This window comes from Eretmochelys imbricata, chromosome 7 (genome assembly GCF_965152235.1).
Source record: "Eretmochelys imbricata isolate rEreImb1 chromosome 7, rEreImb1.hap1, whole genome shotgun sequence".
In the NCBI taxonomy this organism is placed as follows: Eukaryota; Metazoa; Chordata; order Testudines; family Cheloniidae; genus Eretmochelys; species Eretmochelys imbricata.
This window is the reverse complement of record NC_135578.1, coordinates 18,493,376-18,515,148: the sequence shown is the minus strand read 5'-3', so window position 1 is coordinate 18,515,148 and position 21,773 is coordinate 18,493,376. Positions and strand designations below refer to the sequence as shown.

General features: G+C 43.1%; 1 protein-coding gene across 2 annotated transcripts in view; it reads left to right on the top strand.

Annotated features, from left to right (window-relative positions):
- The window catches only part of SRGAP3 (SLIT-ROBO Rho GTPase activating protein 3), a 218,649-nt gene that overhangs the window by 165,671 nt on the left and 31,205 nt on the right, over positions 1–21,773 (top strand). For both annotated transcript variants that reach the window (XM_077821475.1, XM_077821474.1), the window contains exons 7-10: positions 16,676–16,897; positions 17,394–17,495; positions 17,791–17,988; positions 19,672–19,756. In XM_077821475.1, coding sequence (XP_077677601.1) covers positions 16,676–16,897; positions 17,394–17,495; positions 17,791–17,988; positions 19,672–19,756 — 607 coding nt within the window. The remainder of the gene's footprint in view (positions 1–16,675; positions 16,898–17,393; positions 17,496–17,790; positions 17,989–19,671; positions 19,757–21,773) is intronic.

Sequence of the window (21,773 nt, the reverse complement as noted above, 5' to 3'; positions counted from 1 at the left end):
GTGATGATTAATGTTGTAAAGGGTTTTCTCTCTAGAACATAATAGGGGTTATAGAAGGGCTCCTACAGGCAGTTCATATCCAGCACAAATTGCCATTTAGAGTTTTATGACTTGTATGCGTGTCTGAACCATCAGATCACTGGAACTGAAATTTAGCAGCATTTAAAAAAAAAATCCTGGCTGGGTAAATCTCATCTATTAGGCCCAGCTTTTACATTTCTCATGTTATCAGCGCCAAAGCAGAATCACAACTATGTCTGCTAAAGAGTTGTCTCCATTTTGGTGAAATACAGGGTCTCAGCTGCTTGGAGGAAGTGGAGTTCTTTCAGGGCATTGGATTGTAATGAGGAAGTTAAAACTTGATCAGAGTAGTCATGAATTAGCACACATGACTGTCCTTTGTTTTGCCTCAAGTGGGCTTTGCTCCATCCTTCCTGGTGGGGGTAAGGATTTACAACATAGAGAAAGGCATGTTGTTAGACTTTTTCATTTAAAGAGTGTCCTTGTGCAAATTCCTCAAAAGAAGCATGGATGTATTTTAGGACTCCTCGGTTCTTTTTTTGGTTCTGTTACTGATTCATGGCATGATCTGGATTAACTTCTGATGGTAAAATGTGGATAACAGTATCGATGCACCTTTCCTGGGGTTTGTGGGAGGTATTTGTAAAGCATTTTGAGGTAGTCATATGAAATATGTCATAGGACTTAGTAGGTGGTAATATGTGGAAATACAAGTGCATATGTCCTTGCTGAATTGCCTCTGTATCCTGCTGAAACTGCATCTAGATATTAAAGTGATGGGTGTGTGTGTCATATCAAAGACAGACAGCTACATAGATAGGTAAAGGGGCAGTATTCTTAACAACCAGCCATTCAGAAAAATGAGTATATCAGGCAGTTTAATGTTGCACTCTGTTGCACTCTATTGCCGAGTTGTATGGGCACGAGAAAACTTCGCTGATGGCATTGCCATTTGTCACACGGTCAAATAATGCCCAGTCAAGCAGGGAAACAGAGATGCCAGTCAAAGTTATAGTGCTAAAAGTCCTCAAGCAAAGCGATTTGTTTCCATCAAAGCAAAATGTTTGGTGTTGCAAATATGTCAAGAGAGTACAAGCTCAAAAAAAATAAAAGACCCTCTAGCTGGGGTGCAGGAACAGGAAAATAGTTTCTTTCCTCTGCTATGGCAAGAGTTTAAAAGCAGCGTGTGGAAGGTGTAGGACGAGGAGCTATTGCTGAGTCTCAAGCCTGTCATTGGAGAAGTTAGAGTAGTGGTCTCCCTCCTTAACAAGGGACTAAAGTCTAGTGGCTAGAGTGGCAGATGGATAGTGTTAGGACTCCTGGGTTTTATTCTCAGATTTGTAACTGATTCATTCTGTAACTTTGAACAAGTCACTCAGAGCTCGATTGTGCAACATGGCCTTTCATTTTGCAAGGCCGAAACATTGCACCCCCAATTAATTGCATGCACCAGTGGTAGCATAGGCTAACTACCAAATGGTGCCCTGAATCAGGAAGTTAAATATGTAGGCCGCAAATGTATAAGCATAGGGTAGGTGCCTAAATCCACATATAGGCTCCTAAATAAACACGGGCCTGAGGTTCAGAGGTGCTGAAGTCACCAGGAGATACCGATGCTCAATTCCTCGAAAATCAGCCCATTATTATTTAGGCACCCAGGGTAAGCATTTACAGCCAAAATTGCCATAATTTCCACCCACAATTAACTGCCTGGGCATAACTGTGCCTACAAAATCAGAAGCCAGGTCTCTTTATCTCACTGGGCTTCATTTCCCCCATGTTTATATGGGGATATTATCTCCCAGATGGCAGATCCTCAGCTGGTTTAATCAGTCTGACTCTATTGACTTTAATGGAGAGGCCCCCATTTGGACAAGCTGAGGCTCTATCAGAGAGCATATTTGTCCCCTAATCCCTCTCTTTTTCTGTGGTTGGGACTGTTCTTTCCAAATACTGTGACACCCAGTTGTACCTCTGCCTATAGCTTCAAGAGATCTTCCTGGCTTTCCTGTCTTCCCAGGAATTTCACAAATAAATCACTGCTTCTGGTTGAGTCATAAACATACAAATGATGGGAAAAGGAAGAGATGCAAATCATAGCGGTCCAGGTTCTGATCTCAGTTACCTGGGTTATATCAAGAATTACTTGGATTTACACCAGTGAAGCTCAGCTCAGAACTGGATCCAACATGGTTTTTCTTCTCTCCTGTTTTTTTCACTTGAAGAAAGTGACACTTGGCATCAGCATTTTATTTCCCTTATAAAAGGCCTTTCAGTCCCTCTGAGTCCCAGCACCCCACTTAGCTTGCTGGCCTGTGTCTCGCGCGCTCTGTCAAATGTCAGACGTCCTGAGGGCAGACAGAACAAGGAACGACTGGTCCGTGGGTGCTGTATGCAAAGTGCAGCTTTAAGAGCGCCATCACACGCCTAGCGTTTTCTGTAACTCAAAAGTAGCCCTCTCTGGGTTGCAGGTGCCTTCACTTCAGCTTGATATACTGCATGTATCCAACTAAGAGATCTCATTGCTTCAGGGGGTTTCAAATAAAGTCAACAGCGTAGCAATAAAAAGAATAAACAGCGTCTCTCACGGGGAATTAGACTTCCTCAAAAGACTCAGTGCAGTTCTTGACAGCCTTTACTTCCCAGCCTGCTGTGTCCGTATTATTCAGTTTCCCACTGAGGAGGCAATTCTGCAGTGCCACTGGCAATCCTAGCGCCTGATCCAGTCACTTCTTCTGCCACTGCGGGAGAAGGAGGAGAAAAAAAAGATCTTTTCTGTGAAAGAAAAATGAAGAAGACTTTGTCAGGTGGTACTAGAGAGAAATCTTCCTCTCCACTCCAGTCACTGAATGCCAGTTTAGAGAGCTGTGTACTGAGGAAATATGTGCACTGCAGGACCGTACAACTGAGAGTATTCATTCACAGTGAAAAACGTAAACAGTAAGGCATGTATCCTGCATCATTTCATACACACAATGAATGGCTGAGAAGGACTTTTCTTTTAGAAGGAAAAAAGCTAGTCTCTAGATAAGCTTCAAAACATGATCTGAATGTAACCAAAGTAGCAATGGGTGTCAGAGTTTGGAGAGAGCCTGCAACAATAGCCCTGAAATATGAAGTGTCCATTCATTTCAGCAGGCACTAGCTCAGATGGTAAGGGTGAAATTTTAAATGTCAACATTAACTATTTTGCTATAAGAAAGGCGAGGAAGGATCGTATTATGGAGATCCATCGCAAAATTTTCCAAGGTGTGGGGTGAGCCCCTGTAATGTGCAAAAGGATTATCCGGGGGTAGAGGATGGGGTGCAGAAGATGTATACGTTTAACAGCTAGTGGTTTAACAACACATGGTTGCGTTGCAGAGGTGTGCAGTTGGTTTCATTTTCCCAAAGGTGTGCTCTTCTCCGAAAAGTTTTGGGAAATACTGGACTCAAAGTATTTTCCCTGATAAGTATTTTTTGTGATAGGTTCATCTGGACATTGCTTTTGTGAAGGTTTGATCAGGTACCATAGAATAGTCTAGCATTTGAATTAGATACAGTGACGTGGCTGGAATTGTTTTTAGTCTGATATTACACAACATACCCATGCTACACTATGGATTTATTTAATGCAGTGAACGAGGCAAGTACAGATTTGATTAATTGGCCATAATGGTCAGTTAGGTAAATTAGTACCTTTATGAATAAGAATCTTTAGGTTTAGGCTGAATTCTGCCCTTAGTTATACCCTTGCAGCCTCACTGGACTAAATTCATCCCTGGGTTTGGCCCCTTGTGTTCAGTGAGGCTTCAGGGATATTAAGAGGACAGGATTAGGCCCTTTGGTATTTAAATAATGAAACTCAAACATCTGAATCAAATCTTGTATGATAAATAATCCCATGGATCATAGGGGTGGATTCTGCCATGTGTGCTCATGTTGACTGGTACCTTACTATGTGAGTATCCTCTTGGAATCAATGGGTCCATTTGTGGGGTAAATCACTACTCAGCTGCGGAAGGGTGGCGGAATTGGGTCCATAGATATTAAAGATAGAAAATGTCTGTAGATCCTCTGGATTATTCCTAGCCAATTAATTGTTCTCTGTAGAAAAATTTTCAGGGCTTTGGCCAGTCCAAGTTTCAGTAATTCACTTGATAGGATCCCTGCCTGTTCCCTTGGAAAACTGTACCACAGTCTAATAATTTCTCCCTATTTTCTTTCCAAGAGAGCAAAGGGGTGCTGCCTTCATATGTCAACACAGCAGTCCTTGGAGGTTTAAAGATTCAGAACACTGATTGATAACAAGGTCATAATAATCCCTTAGCTGTGTGCACAGCACCTCCTGTTAGTTAAAATGGAGCCTACTGACTGCTCTGTGCTGACCACAGAAGCTGATGTTTTGTTTGTGGACATGGGGATTATCCAACCCTTACTTTGGTTGGGATGATCTCTTTTGCTGTGAGATGGCTTAAGCTATTCCAAGCCCTGGCTTTAAATTGATGGCTTCTTGCTAGATATTTCTTGAACGTTATCAGATGGGGAAGTTTGTGGCTTAACTCCTATTCTAGGCTGTGGCTACCAAGGCTAAGCTGGGCATGCAGAACTGGGAGGAAATATTCAAGAAAGATAAAATGTATAAGCAGAGAAGCTTTGAGTCCTTAAATATGTTCATGTGTTCCTGTGAAAGGGCTGTTCTTGAAATGTGATGCTTTTGTACAATTGTTTGCCCTCTCCCCTTTGTCCTGATTCACATGACAAGCATTTGTATAAAATATTACTTCATGGTGATAGAGAGTAAGTTCAAGGGACCCTCAGATACTGCAGCAGTGAGGGTCATATAAGGACCTAGACAAATAGGTGTCTGTCTGTCTGTGTGTGTGTGTCTCTCTCTCTGCAAGTCTTTCCTATATTCTGAGAAAACCAGTTTTACATTTCCAAAGGAAAAGAACAGGTAGCTTCGTATGTGTCGTCATGGAATGCTGCATTGGTTTGTTGGGTTCTACTAGTAGATATAGAAACTGTGCTCCAATGCAGATCCCGGGACGAAGATATGAGAGCTGAGGACAAGCATTCCTAGTGGAGGGGATCAGCTATGGGACTCTCTTCCAGAGCTGCTCAGGCAAAGCCAGAGTCTGGCCATCTTTAGCAAACATTGCAAAACCGTACTCTTTGAGAAAGCCTTTCCACCGTAACTGATGCTTGCAATAAGAACAGCCTCCTCTATTCCCAAACACTTACCAGCCAGAAAAACCCTATTCTAAGCAGTTTTGATCCCGAAAGGGAGATGTGCCAGAGACTCCATAAAGTCCGCTATTGATTTTACTTGGAATATGCTCAGACACTATGGTGATGGGCAGCAGTATAAAACCTCTGGACAGATAGGTAGATGGATGGAGGTGGGGCCAGTTACTTGGATTTATTTGATGTATGTGAGAGCAGAATCCAACATAAGACCTTTAAATAGAGCTCAGGACCTTCTAGTTCCAGCCCTGTGCTTAATCCAGTACGTTCTCTGGCACCATTTTCTTCAGCTTTCTCAAAATTCACAGATGTGAGTTTTCAATCAAGAGCCTCTTTTTAATGTTTCCTAACATTCCAAGGGTGTGCAATTCATTCCTGTGCAAAGGGCCAGCAAAAGACCTGTGCACCACTTTGGTCCCGCATAAGCTCTGTAGATACATGTAAGTGGTTTGAAGGCCTTGAGCTAGTCCAGTTTCCACTCCTAGAGAAAGCAATTTTGCATTAAATTTGGGCAAACAATGTTGAAATCATATGAAATTGGGGCAATTTCACAGAAATTTTGTGAATTCAGATCTTTTGAAGGAGAAACAGTGTCTATTCTAAATATGCTGCCCAGTTCTCTTCCTGTCCACTCAGGAAAATGCAGAGCTCTGTTGTGATGCACTGCAGCATTTTGCTATGAGAAGTTACAAAGAAGCCAGTTTGATAGGTGGTGCTGATGATCATGCCTAGCTGTTTTTTTTAGCACTTTTCATCAGCAGAGCTCTAGATGCTTTACAGAGGAGGTAACTATTATTATCCCCATTTTATAGATGGGGAAACTGAGGCACAGAGCGGGGCTGTCACTTGCCCAAGTTCACCGTGCGGCTCTGAACATTGATTGGGGCCTCCGTGCACTGCAGAAAAATTAACAGTAACTAGTCGTGCGTCAAAGTGCTTTTAGTTCCCATTGCATGTCAAGCCAATGCTCTTAATAAAGAAAGAAGATGGTTTTGACCTGTGTCCAGAGCATATTAATAAATTTAGTTAGAAATAAAACAAATGCAGACCTCTTCATTTTTTGAAAACTCTTGTTTCATAATGTGGCCAAAGTGCACATATTTTCTTTTGCCAAAGTTGGCACCTTGTAAATGATTTCTTCCTTGCTTGGAAAGTTCATACACTGGTCCTATTTGCCAATTCTTTTGTGAGTGTGTGCTGGTTCAGAAATATCATGGAGCCTGGAAATCATCATTGTATGAAGACCATGAGGGAGATTTTGCTTTACCTTTGTGTGAATAGGGGTGGTAGTTTCCCTCAGAACAAAATGTGCCCCCTCTCGACAACTTTTAGTCCATCCCTGAAGCGAGGCGATGACTCGCTGGCGCGGCACCTCCTGTTAGTTGTCCAGGGAAGTAGCTCTCCAGCATATGGAGCACCCTCTACAGGCCGGTGTCTCTCCTGCCGCTGGCCCCGTGTCCCTCCCGGACCCCGGTGCCCTTTACCCCGGGGTTCTGCTCCAGCACTACTGCCACCAGGATGGAGCTCCCCAGCTCCCTTTGCCCTTCCCCAGCTCTGCTCCACTTCAGGTACCTTGCTCTTAGGCAGCTAGCCCTTCCCACTCCAGGGCTAGAGTGAGACTCCTTCAACTTCTGGCCCACAGCCCTCTTATAAGCACCAGCTGGGCTCTAATTGAGCTGGCCACAGCTGTGGTCAGCTGCACAGTCAGCTTCCCCCAGCTATTCTTAATCCTTTTCCCTGCTGCGGCCCTCTCCAGGGCTGCTTTTAACCCCTTCAGGGCTGGAGCGGGGTGAGTACCCCGCTATAGTCCCCCAATAGGTAGAATTGAAAGGACAGCCCCGAATTCATCAAATCCGTTCAAGGAACAATCTGCCAATGAATTAATTTTGGGGGTGTGGGGGGCGGGGAAGCTAAGAAAACCTGCATATATTGGAGATTGCTGCGGAGACTTTAGGGAAAAGAATGAAATCTAGGTTAAAATCCCGCAGAGAAGAACTACTCCAGAGAACACAGAGTTAATTAACTGTAGCTGGATTTTAAAAAGGGATGGGTAGTTGTAAGGCGAGTAATATTTGTTATGTAAGATAAAGATATTCAGTTCATGCCGTGAAGCATTAATTTGATCACCGCAGGGCTCAGGAAAGATCTCTTCTCCTATTCCCTGCCCCCCACACATCACTGCACATGTGGCTCGGAGCACAATAGGTAGATTTTAACATATCCTTTGAAGTATCAGGTATTGGCTACTGCCTCAGGCACAATACTGAACTTGATGGACCCAATAGTTCTTATGGGGAAGAGAATACTGGGATTAATTGGAGTCCAAGGTTCCAATCCCTTTGACTTTTTAGTGGGCGGTAAGGTTAGGTCCTATGTCTGGTGTGAAAACGTTACACACCGAGTTCTAGAAGAAAAGGTGATAGCTTAGGGTTCCGTGTCTCCATTATCATTGTCCGCATCACAACACAGGCTTTCTGATTCTTAGCTTCAAGTAAGAAAATTCCTCAAGTCCCCAGTTAACATGTTATGACAATGTAAATATGCCATGAAAGTAATAGGGGTGGTTTTGATGTGAGTCAGAAACTTGGGCAGTCTCGTAGGGAATCCATAAGTGGATCAGGACTGTAGGGTATGTCTTGGGCTGCACCACGATATACTGAAACCTGAACTACCTCACCACAGTGCAAATGTAAAGTTTCAGACCATCCTGAAGGTCTGGAACATAGACTGAAGCTAAAATAGCCAAGCACTTGGCAGATACCTCCTGAGGATGCTCCCATGCTTGGACAGTCACCAACTTCTAAATTTTGTTGTGCAGCGCATAGCCTTTGCCTCATGCCATTGGGCTATCTAGACTGAGATACCTTGCTGCTGTACTGCAGTCAGACATCTTGATGTGTCACCATGTGGTGAAGATGTATGGGCCCCAAAGGGTTTTCAGGTTGCTTTCAGTGTCCTGTCAGGCTATCTGGCAAGAGGCAGGAACAACCCATCGAAACTGGAATCCAGAAAATTGCGAAGGGAGGAGACTGGTTGTTAAGGTACAGCGAGCATACTTCAAAAGACCAGTCCAGTTTCAAAGAAATTCCTTATTTAAAATTGGGATCTGGTAAAAATCTCTAGAACTGGGATAGACTTTGGGATTGTGCCCATTGTAATTAAATTACAGCAGGTGTTCATAGCACTCTGAAGAATCTGTTCATTTTCAGGCAGATGGAAGAGCAGAATAATTTACGGTTATTTTTACTCTCAGAGAAAATCGCCTTCGCTACTTCCTGTAGGAAACGTTTTGCCTCCTCACTACTGAAGTGGTTCACAAAGGTTTATCTTGGTTTAAAGGCAGCTTCATCTAGTGGATTGACATGAAGTAGGGAGCCAGTAAGCCTTAGATTTAATCCTGACCTTGCCGGCAGACTCGTGGTGTGTGGGCGAGTTGCTCGACCTTTCTGCCTCAGTTTTCTCATAAGTGCTCAAGGGTTGAAGTGACAGGTACCTTAGAAGTATCTTGGCTGGATAGCTAGAGCTGAAAATATTGGGCTAGTCACTGTTGCAAACAGTTTGGGAGATTGAGAGGTTACTGTTTCTCCATCTCTTTGAAAAGTATAAAGACCTGTATACATGGTAGGTATTATTATCCACATCAAAATACCATGATGGCTGGCTCTCTACAAATAGCTAGCAATGGGGAATAATTTTCATCAGTGAGGGAGGACTGTGTTGTTTACTATGCCTCCTCACTTCCTTTCTGAGGAAGTATCTATGGCAGCAAACCAGTATCTCTTCAATCCTATTAATGTATTATAACTTCCCATACTGGCAAACCCACCCTTCGATCACATACTGCAGTGAGCAGAACAGCTTGCTTGTTAGGGTCAGAGATTTTGACCACATTGATCATAATTGGGCTGGAATATCCTGTGTAATATGTTTATTTTGATGTCCCCTTTCCATTCAGAAAAAACACAAACATCGGCTATAGAAATGTTACTAGTCTGTCTTTTGTATTTGTTATAGATCAACACAATTGTTCCTTAAAAATTATTTTGTAACATTAACACTTTCCATTCTATATCACCATCCATCCAAGGATCTCAAGCAATTGCACATATTTATTACAAGTGTTTGCAGAGCACCAGTGCCTACAGGTTACAAAGGGAGGTTGTGGCATCCCTTGGAGGCTTTTAATAGGGGTTTGTCTAACCTGTTATTAGGGATGGTCTCTAGGTATATCTGGTCCTGCCTCAGCATAGGGGGATGGACTAGATGACTTCTAGCTCTGTGCTGCTATGATTCTATCATTGTGATAGCACAGTGCAAATATTAACTTTACAAACACTAAAGTAAGACATATTACAGCCATGTTAGGTATTTTATACCTATTTTACAGATAGGGAATCTGAGGCATAGGTGGTTCAGTGATTTGTCCAGGGTTACACAGTAAATCATTGACGTAGATGGGAATAGAATGGAGTCGTCCTGCCTCCCTCTCCAAATGGAAAAGTCCCACAGAATTTAATAATGAATACTAATCTTTATATGGGTTTTCTTAGTCATCCCATAGAATTCTATCGCTGCTTCAAAAACCCTATAGAAAGAATCTCCTTTTCTATTAAATTCTATAGGTTTGTAGTGTTATTTATCTAGTGCCCTATAACATTTCTGTAGAACCCTTTAGTTGCTATAGGGCACTTTCATGCTGGCCACTTACCTGCATTAACTACTAGGCCGCACTCCTTCCCCATTGCGAGCAGAAGGTCTAGTTCATTCTGCTGGGAGCAATTTCTTTGATAGGGTGGGTACAACTATTCGTAATATGTTCAAATACAAGAAGAGGAAAATGGAGCAACTGAGCATTGCAGGATATCTGCCCGTACCATAACGTAGAGCAGTTCGTCTGTGTGACGGTGAAGAATGTTTTAAGGTAATTGATTATTAACAGAGCAGCTCACATATTTGCTGTCAGCTCAAAGTTGGTTTTATTTCTAAAATTCTGCTTCCTCTTTTGCTCTGTTGGCGCAACTTGTGTGCCTATGCCATGACCAGTGGGACAAATTCTTCTTAAATTAGGGGCCAGCCAACCACTTAAAACCATGTTCATGTTAATTGTGACCATCTGGCCATTTGTGCCACAATGGGAGCTGAGTTCTTTTGAAAACCTGTCCCTCATTTTGGTGCCCAAGTGAAGAAGGCTGAGGAAGGATGGCCCCGTGAGTAGGGTAATCTAGGTCTCAGGAGACCCGAGTGCAGTTCCCTGCTCCATTACTGGTTTCCTGTGAGATGCTAAAGCTATGCCTATCACTGTACCGCCGCATGGGCTATGCACAGTATGGAATGCAGAGTGCACCAGAATGCCTTGTGTGGATGTTGCTGGCGTGAGCTAAAAGGTACAGTACCTTGTTCATATTACCATAGAGCTCTTTGTCAAACAGTACTACATTAATTGTGTTTACATTAATGAACTTTTAGTTCATGCCAGCAACGTCCACACAGGGCTCTGCAGTTCATACTCCCATAGTCTGTGCTGCAGCGCAACCTAGACAGGCCCTTAATCTCTCTCTGCCTCAGTTCCCCTCTGTGAAATGGGGATAATAGCACTTCTCTACCTCACAGGGATGTTGTCAGGATAAGTAAAGATTCTGAGGTGCTTAAATACTATGGTAATTGGTGCCATAGGTAGATAGAAGTGGGAGCTGAGCTCTTTTCAAACTTTGGCCCCAATCATTCGAGCAGAGCACTTGAAAATCTGCCCCTGAGCTCTTCTGGAAAGTTTATTGTATAACATTTTGAAATAAACAAGAGCCTGAGAGTTCATCACAGAATCATGGAAATTAGAGATTGGAAGACTTGTTTGATCACCATATCTGTCTCTCAGCCAAATGCAGAATTGTCCTCTCCAGTGCAGCAGTGGGATAATTCTTGGTTCATTTTAGTATCTATACTGTTTTAATGACAGGGAAGGGGTTTTGGTTAGAGTTGGGGTGGGGCTGGGACTTCATTGCTCTGTTCCCACCTCTGTTGGTGATTTACTCTTTGACCCTGACCAAGTCACTTAACTTCTGGTGCCTCAGTTTACCTCTGTTTTAAAAAAAGCAAATATTTCCCTCCCTCACAAGGGTGTTGTGAAGCTTAATTAGTTAATATATTAAGACTTGAAAGTCCTCAGGTGAAAGGCACTGTAGAAATGCTAAGAATTCTTATTAGTATTTGTGGTTCTGGTTTGCTTTCTGTCGAAGGGAAGAACGGAGTTAGAAAATGCCTTTGTTCTGATCTGGGAGAAGGAGCCTGAAGTCTGGTTTTTTTTTTTTTTTTTTTTTTTTCCCTTTATGTGTTTTTTTGAAGTTTTTTTTTCTTTCTTTTCTGGGCACCAGAGTGTGAAGCATCAGGCGCGGTGCTCATCAACAGAGACTGAAGGAGCTGTAAAAATGTTGTTAGTAAGGCTGCTGCCCTAGTTGTCAGTAGCAGCAGACTTACTGGTTTTACAGTAACTGCTGGTTCAGTATGAATTCAGCATTAAAAAGGAGGTGAAACAGCATTATGGAGAACTCCCAGGTGTGTCTGAATTGTGAGTTTTCAGAAGTACTCGACACTGCCTTAACTCTTCTTCCACTGAAGTCAGTGGCTCTCAGTGATTTCCGTGGCAGCAGCTAGGCCAATACTGGATGCTTTGGAAAATGCCACCCTTAGGCAGACACAGATATTTTGGTTTTGTGTCTTTTGACCTGGTAATTGATGTGATGATTGTTGGGGATCCACAGTAGCACAGATTTGGAGACCTCTTCAGCAAAGACTTTTGAGAGCATGAGGCTCTGATCAGCTGATTCTAAAGTAGGACAGCATTCTTCTGTCAAGTCAACACATGGATCATGGCTCCTCCATTCTGCTCTTCCCATATGTGCAGAAATCTCGTTAACAGGAATGGCATCCGCCTGCATCTAAAATGAGCAGATCATAGAGTCAAGATCCCCCTGCTGATCTGAGAAGAGAATTTTGCCTTTATTCCCCTCCTGCTTGGAATTTTATTGTGGCATTCTGAAATGCTGACTTCCTGGCACTGTGACATTAGTCTCAAAAGGGCTTCCTTCTGGAGGTAGTACTTCCTATAACTGACATCATTGCCTGGCTGTTCACATTTTGAATATCAGAGAAGTACACTTATCTCATGAAAGTTGAAAGGTAATGGGTAGATTATGTTAATACTGTACTCAACTTCCACCCACAGTCCCAGAGTAGCTGGCTATTTGTTCTAAAATTCAGTGGTGAGTTAACAACATTGACATTTTGGATTGCCATCACTAGGTTTCAGTGTCAACGCCCATATGTTATGAATGAGAGCCTTTCCTACCGCTTTAAGAAATATTCTTTCAGTCTCTTTGCAGACTCAGGAAGGCACAGCGTATCAGTTCACCATCATATTTTTTCTTCAACTGTAAAGGCTAGAAGCTTATTTTAAGGAAAGCTTGAAATCTGCTGATGGGGCCTTCAAAGAAGTGTCAACATGGCTGACTGTTGGCAGTCTGACTTATTTAAATTAATCCAGGTCAGGATAAAGGATCCACTGTGACCATATCATTCGTGCCCCAAATTGGCTACTGCACATGTGGCAAGCCTGGGTTGGGGCAGGCTGAGTACGCTCACATATTGATGAGCAGGAGTCAGCCAGTCATGTTTTTGTTCCCACTTTTAGCAAACAGTGACATACAAACATCTCCGTGTGACTTTATCTGAATTGAGGGACGTCTCTTCACATCAGTGGATAGGATGAGATGTCCTCTTTGGCTGGAGTTGCTTGTGGCAGTAACTGAGTTTTAACATTTCACTTTGAGTTTAGTGATGGTAACATTTTGATGCAGAATTCTGTTTTTGTGTTTTTTTTTTTAACGTGATTTAATTATTTTTTTCTCCCTTCAGTGTATTGCTCAGAAAGGTGATGGCAGATCTGGAAACTGGAGTCCTCTGTGTATCCACAGAACAGTCTGTTTTGGATTAATTTTGATTAGATTAACCAGGCCAAATTCTTTTTGTTTTATCTTAATCTCGGTTTTTGGGCTACACTGATCACCATGGTATCAGGTTTCAACAGTTACACAAGGACTGAATTTGGCCTACTTATATTAAATTAGGTCCTGATCCCTTGTACCCACACCAAATCCCATTGAAGTCAAGCAGTGCAGTTGCTGGATCCGGGGCTGAGAATGTAAACTCCTTGGCTCAAGGGCTGTCTTAGCTTAGCTAAGATGTGTGTTAGGCACCTCACACACCTTTAGTGATAAAGAAGTAACAAATACTGTTAACAGGCACCGCATAATAAACATTAGTATGAACCTATCACTTAACAAATAAGGTGGCAGGTTTTATGATGAGCTTGAAGACTTGAAGTCAGCCACCCACTCCATGTCACATCGGTTACTTAATAGCTATCAAACCATAAAGAATCTCGGTCATGATTAAAGTTGAGTGAATACCTGATTTTTTGATTCGGTGGCTGATACGAAAAGTAAAATAAAAACGTTTGGTTTTGTTTCAAACCAAAACAGATTTTTTTTGTTTTGGTAATTCTTAACTAAATGAAAAACTTGAAAAAATTAGTTTGAATGGAATAACGGGTTTCAAATGTTGATTCATAACGACATTTCAAAATGAAATGTCAAAAAGGTTCATTTTTGTTGAAATAGAAATTTGTTGAAATATCTACTGATTCCCGCCCCCACCCTCCAGTCAATTTTTTGAGCCAAAACTATTTGCAGAATTTGACCCAAATTCACTAATAGTTTTGGTGCACCAATAAATAAATAAATAAATAAATAAAAATGGTGAATTTTACTGTTTGACAAAAAAAAAAAATTCACCCAGCTCTAGTCCTTACTGACTTGGTCATGACTAGTGTTGGGACCAAGTGGTTGTTTAATATTAATGATCTAATTCAGGACCATGCTGGTAGCCAGTGCAACCCAGTTTGAAAATGCAATAGAAGCAATGTTGAAATACCACAGAGTTTTATTTTTTAGGAGTGGGTTTAATCCACCGAGAATTTTAGAAATGGTTTAATTATATCAGGCACTTAAATTGTTCCGATAGATCGTCCAGCTTTCTAGCTTTTCTCGGTTGCTGCTAGAACAGTGATAAACTTTGTCTACTGCTGTTTTGTTCATATGTCAGCAAAACTTCTTAACCTCTACGATTTGCAATTTGAAATGTAAATTGTGTTTTGACAGCTTTTATATAATACAAGGATAATTCAGTAGCAGTCATTAGTTAGATGCTGTATGAAACAAAAGATGCTTCCCACTCTGGATGCCCGGGTCAGCAATTCTTTGCCTTCTTTTCTATTGGGTGGGTGTCGGGGGGTGTATTTTAGACATACCACAGTATGCATGTGTTGGAGACAGATGAATGTGAAGTTCCTTGCATGGGGTAAAGCCTGGAGTGGTATAAGCTCCCCAACACAGCTGTGCCAGTGCCCCTTTATCCTGAACTCCAACCCCTCTTCTGTCCCAATGTTGGGGCCTCAAAGAGCTCTGCTCAGGGACCTGAATCTTTACCCACAATACCTTCTGTTTCAGTCTTGTCCTCCACAGGCCTGTTAAAGTGTTATTGTCATCAGGGCTGAGACATCTTCTGATTGTTCATTCCAGCTCAGTCCCCTTGCAGCTCTGCTAATGCAACTCAGTGCTATGTATAACAATCCCACCACTTCATCTTCCTTTCTATCTCTGCACACAGCTATACCTGCATTTTGGCTGAGATCCAAAACTGGAATGTCCCTTCACTCCCCATCTTTGCCAGTGCACCTCTGCCCTGATCCACAGCATCCATGCTCTTCAAGACTTGGTTCCCTTTCAAGTAGAGTCTGCCAACCAAGCCAAAATTACATAGTGGTTTTGCAGCATAGCCAAAACTCCCTTTAGGGATTGGGAGGAGACCATAAAAGTCATTTTTACTATGTGGTAACTGGCCATTCTTAGCAGCGAATCCATCTCACAAACAAGACTCAATTATATTGAAAATGTTTTTTTTTTCATGTACAGTATTTTGACAGCAATTAGCTTTCAGTTCTATCGTTTTCCCCAAGGAGGAATAATCACTTATGCATGAGAAACTGTTCCATCTTGAGTAGAAGAGAGGGGGATAATGGAAGCATCTTCATCGCTGTGATGAAAGAGTTTGATAACGGGGAGCGTTTGAATGCCAGCTTACTTTAACGTCTGTCTCTGCTAGCTAATTTTGATGAATGCATTTCTGTGCTTAGAAGGGGCTTATAGAAAAGTGCAGTAAATTGGCTGAGGAGGGAGGAATAAGCTAGGCACCGTCAGTGAACAAGGGGTACACATCTTGGAAACCCATGACCCAGGGGTGGGCAAACTTTTTGGGTTTCCAAAATTGTATGGAGGGCCGGTTCGGGGAGGCTGTGTTTCCTCAAACAACCAGGTGTGGCCCAGCCCCCGCACCCTATCCGACCCCCCTGCCCCCGGGACTCCTGCCCCATCCACCACCCCCTCCTCCCTGAGGCTGAGGCTGCAGGGGAGGGGCTGGGGGCTAGCCTCCCAGGCCAGGAGCTCAGGGGCTGGTCAGGAGAGTCCTGCAGGCCGACCTCTGCCATGACCTCTGCCATGACCTATGCCCTGAGAGTTTGCCCACCTCTGCCATGACCTGTTCCTCCCAGGCTACCGTCCTGTGAAATTTGATCAGTTAGCAGAGTTGAGCCTGATCAGAATTTGGCCCAGGAAATTGCGGGGTGTGGCAGGAATGGGCATTGGTGAGGCACTAGCTGACAGGCTTCCCCCTGAGCCAGCACTTGCCCAATATCCCAGCATGGCTTTTGGAGGTGCTGCCCTTCAGCTGAGCCATGTCACTCTTGGCACAGCTTAGGGTATATCTACCCTGCAACTGGGTGGTGTAATTCTCAGCTAGAGGAGACATACCTGCGCTAGCTCTGATTAGAGCCAGTGCGCTAAAAATCAAGCATAGCCGCGGCTGTCTGAGTGGCAGGAGGGGCTAGCCACCACAAGTATGTACCTATCTGAGACCTTAGGCACTTGCCAGCAAGCCTTGCCCACCGCTTGCACTGCTGCGGCTACTCTCTTTTTTAGCACGTCTCCTTGAGCTGGAATTTACTCCTCCAGCTTGAAATGGCCACTGTCCAGTGAGGGTAATTGGTAGTATTTCCTTTAATTCCCCCAGCATCTTTGAGTGTGTCCTGTATGCTTGACATCCTGCTGCTGTGTATGTTATTGATGTATGTTATTAAACAGTTGATGTGTTCTCCTCCAGAAGTGGCTACATTTCATTGGCTGATAAACTGATTCCTGTGCCCATACATGATGCTCTGAGGCCCTTCGGGGTGAGGGGGATATTTAAATGTGAGAATTCTTTACTCATGTTACTCAGTCTGTGAACGTGACCTTTCTTCAATATTCTCCCCCTCCCTCAGTGTTGTGATCTGGGATTCCATGCCAGCCTAGCTCGGACATTCAGGACATACCTGTCTGCTGAATATAACCTAGAAACCTCACGCCATGAGGGCCTGGACATCATTGAGAATGCGGTGGACAACCTGGACGCACGGAGTGACAAGCATACAGTCATGGACATGTGCAACCAGGTCTTCTGCCCTCCGCTGAAGTTTGAATTCCAACCTCACATGGGGGATGAGGTACTGGACCTGCAGAAAACAGCATCAGCAATCTGGCATAGCCTGAGCTGTGCTAGATTCCTCTCCCCCTTGTCTGTGATCTTTAATCTCTTTCCCACCCTGTTGCCTCTGTGCCTCTTTCCATGCTTCTTTCTTAATAGGCTATTTGGCTCATGTGGTCTACTTTTTTTATCTGCTTATTGCTCGGGTATTTTTTACAAACTCTTCAGAAAGCCTATGATGTGATTCCCACCTGATCAACCCAACTTGAACTCAGACTGCCACTATTTAAATACTTCTTTGTGTATCGTTTTTCAACTGCTATGTGATCAGTGCTTTGCTTAGGCCCAGATACAGGGCATTGCCAGTTAGAGATGGATTGGGGTACCCAACATTCCTAACATACCAGAAAGAGACCAGCTTGAGGGCGGGGGAGAATGATCTAATTGCTTAAAGTATTCCTATTTGTCCAGTGAAAGTTTCAGTCTCCTCTCTCTGGTTTTGTTACTGCCATCAGGTATGTCAGGTGAGCGCCCAACAGCCTGTGCAGACGGAGTTGCTCATGCGATATCACCAGCTGCAGTCTAGACTTGCCACTCTCAAGATAGAGAATGAGGAGGTGAGAGCAATAACTGGCTTTGATCATTATTCCGGAGGACTGTGCTAATGACTTTACAGTCTGTGCCACATGACCGTCAACATTCTGTGCTAGAGCTTTCAGTCAGCTGGAATGTTTGGGTTGGAATCTTTTGCAATGCTGAGGCTTCTAGTGGCTTTTCTGAAGACTCCCACTGACTTCAGTGAACATTGGATCAAGCCCAGTACATAAGAGCTTCTTGATGGCCAATTACTGTGGCCAAAATATGTCATTCTCCCAGTTTGTTTCACAAGTACTGTGCTCCCCATTTCTGCAGGTACGAAAAACTCTGGATGCCACTATGCAGACCCTGCAGGACATGCTGACAGTGGAAGATTTTGATGTTTCAGATGCCTTCCAGCATAGTCGCTCCACTGAGTCAGTCAAATCAGCCGCTTCAGAGACCTACATGAGTAAAATAAACATTGCCAAGAGGAGAGCCAACCAACAGGAAACTGAAATGTTCTATTTTACGGTGAGTCTCATCTCAAGCTATATAGGCTACGCAGCATTAATTGGTTGGGTTGTGTCCCATTTAAAATGCTTGTTAGTGAACAGCAAGAGCCAGTTTGGTCTGTTTAAATATTTGTCTTGTGTTTTGTTTGAAATTGAAATGTGTGCTTCTCAGCTGTAGGGAAATGCGCAGGGAAAAATCACGTATCCTTGTGTTACTTTAAAAAAGCAACAACTTGAAAAGCTGTCTATGAAAGGAGACTTAAAGAAATGAGCTGGGAGACACAATAATGGGCAATAGAGCCTTCCACTCCAGTTTGCTGATATGAAACCACCCCTGTCTCACAGTGTTCCTACCTCGGGGTCTATGTGAGATGAGTTTGATGGTCTCTGTTCAATTCCCATAAGACATCACTCTGCAGTACTGTCAGTCCAGCCCACCTACCCTAAGCAAAAACTTACAGGCATGGCTAAATCTCCACTTTCAGATTTCTCTCCTATTGTTCTGTGGAGGGTATGGGATTAGCTCCGTCTGGCCACATAGAACAGGCCTCTCAATAATTTCCCATAACCCAGGGGGTCCACATGCATCCCGGGGAGTCAATAGGAGGCCAAGGCCATCCATGTGGGGAGCCCATGCCTCTCCTTTAACTCTTGGACTTCAGTGTTGTCCTTGCCCAAGAGCCACAGCTTGGCATCTGCCCTGGGGACAAATTTAAGGGTAATATCCACCATGGAAAGATGGCTGTAGGAAGATACCCATAACCTGGGGCTGTAGCATCTTTCTGCAGCGAGCTCTGTGCAGATCCCAGGCCCTGTAGAACAGGCTCATTATTATTTCAATTTCAAATATAAGAGATGACTTCAAGAGAAATGTCCCCTGTTCTCAACAAGGCACAGGTTATTGAAGGTGGTTGGTAACATGACATGGTTTGTAGTGTCCCATGGTACATTCACATGTGCAGTAGGGCTTACAACTTCTCTGTGATTATTATTTTATGGTTCCCAGTCAGAGAGTTAGTTGGAATTTTATTTGTAAGGAGGTTTTTTTTTTTTTAAAGCATTTTGCAAAAGTTGTCATCTCTCTCTCTCTCTCTCTCTCTCTCTTTCATTTTCTGTCCATTTCTCCCCCACTCCTGAGATGTTTAAAGTTATTGGCCTCCAAGGCATTATTGGCTATGAGGCAGTTTCTAAATAAAATAGGAAGGTTATGCATTGAATGAGACTAGCTGCTTAGCATAAGTATCTGATCTCCCGAGCCAGGAAGATCTCATGCACTGGGAATTCTCCCTTCCTTATCGCTGTTTGCACAAAGGCAGAGCCCTGTCTCTGGAAGGAAAAGCTCATTGCTTATTGGGCCATTCCCAGAAGCCTGACAAAAGAAGGCTTTCTTTGAACTGTTTTCTTTGGGGTTCCTTGTGTTCCAAAGCCTTGACCTCAAGCACATGGCATAACACAAAGAATTCTGGGCTAATAAGATCAACAGTACTGCTGTTTGAATAGTGAAAAGTGAAAGAGCAAATTTTAACCCACCCTTGGTTCAGTTTTATGTATGTAACTGAAGTCTGGTTTATTAGAGCTTAACAGACTCTCCTGCTGAATCCCTTTCCAGCAGTCCACAGGCAAAAATGTATATCAATTAGAAAACATTTTCACCAAGAGTCCTTACCCATCTTGTATTTGTGTTTGTGTTTTTTCCCCCCAGAAATTTAAAGAGTATTTGAATGGCAGTAACCTTATCACCAAGCTCCAGGCTAAACATGACTTATTGAAGCAGACTCTTGGAGAAGGTGAGTCCTAGGGTAAAGTCCAGAGAGAAACCTTGCATCTCACATCAAGATTTCAAACCAGACCTTGAACTTTTCAAATCTAACCTGCTACTTTCCTTTCCTTGGGTGAATGCTAGCCTCTACAATTAGCTGCTTCTGTTAAACTTAACAGAAGACATGCAAAAATATTCTTGACCTGATCACCTTTATTTTTGACTGAGAGTAGACTGTGAATTCAAAATGTAAATGTTCGGCTGCATTATTGCTGTTTACACTGCCAGGTGTACTGGGTGCCTCCAAGGATTCAGTCCAGAATTACAGCTATACCCAATCATGCTTTCTCCAGCAGCAACCAATGGGTTAACTGCACAAAATGGGGGGTGGGAGGGAACCCAAACCCAATGGGAGCTATTTTAACAGGGATGCTGTATACTTCACTGTTTTCATTGGCAATTAAAGGGTCATTTTTCAAATACGTGAGGCTTCCAGATTAGGTTTTGTACATTAAACATTTTTATGAGCACTGATATGAATTGAAATGCTTGCAGAAATGTAATTTTAAATTAAATTCTCTGCAGCATTGGAAATCCAAAGCCAGCTGCAGCAGCAGCTCTGTGCTAAGCATGGAGACTTGGCAGTGAAACTGACTGGAAACACATAGTGGTTAACCTTCTGGTCTACTTTCACTTTCCAAGAAAGTGAAATGAAGAAACCAAACTAAACAAGACACATGGTGAAAAGTAATTGGAGATTTAAAACCCTTTCACTTTTAGTAATCAGGGAGTTGTGATGGTGGTACAGTAAAGAAATTTAAGTACATTTATATGATTTTTTTTTTAAATCCTGGACAACGTTCCGGAGTCTGTGAAGTGCTGAGCACCTACAACTCTCATTGAGGTCTGCAATTGTTAACGACAGGTGCTGACATCAAGTCAATGTGTGCTGAGGCCCCAGCATCTTCCCTTATGGGAAATCCTACATATTTCTATAGTTGGAATATAGAACAGAATAAAAAGAGACTTTTATCCCTGCCCTTATATTCCATTGGATGGTTTCAAAACTCTGTAGACAGGATCTTTATTCTTTAGTCAGTTCAGTAGGTCTTTTAGTAGGAACCTCTATTAAATTCACTAGGACTAGGATAACCCGGGGTAATATGCATTCCGGATGGTCTGTATTATTGAATTACAAGCAATTTCACTGCAGTTAATACCTTAGACAGACTAATTTCAGTTAATGTATAAATTCAATTTCTTTAATTGTAGGGACCTGGTCTTTGTGAAAGATTCCACTGGAAGGAAATATAGCCTCCTGAGAAGCCAATTGGGGTTTCCCAGGAGCACTAATGATATTGTTCAAAAAGGAAGAATTCATTAGCTTTATAAAGGCTTCTGAACTTTAGAACATAAGGGGACTCCTCATTTCTGATTGGCAGAGGAGATGCTCATGACCCACACATGCCCTCTGTGTTCATTCACGTTCACATGACTACATAAGGACACTGGGAACTTGAAGGGTATCTGCAGGCTGAACAGTAGAGTATTTCAGCTACCCAAGCAATAGGTCTGAACTTAGTCATTGCACTGTGTAAACTGCAGGTTCATCCCCTCCCTGGGGCTTGGCTTTATTTACAAAACAATGAGACCCCATAAAGGTCAGCTCACACCTTGTCCCCATCCCCAGTCTTGGCTGCTGCTAGAGTTCCTCCTTCAGGACTGATCCAATCCTGCCAGAGAGCCATTTCCACCTGCTTGTATGCAGACGGTCACCTGTCTCAGTGAGTTGGGGAAAACCCACTCAACTCTTTCCCACCTACTTAAAGAGTAGGGTGTTTCATCTACCTGCTAACAGAAGAGGGTGTTTCGGGCAAACATTGTTGGACTGTTACAAACCTCTTACACCACCTTGGACTTGTGGTTTATAGTCTGAATCTCCACTCTCTGTGTAAGGGTCTCTGTCATCCCTTAGCTACAGTTTCGTTAGGTTTAAGGCTGCAACTGAGGAAAGCTCTTAAGCAGGTGCCAAAGCCTATCCCGGA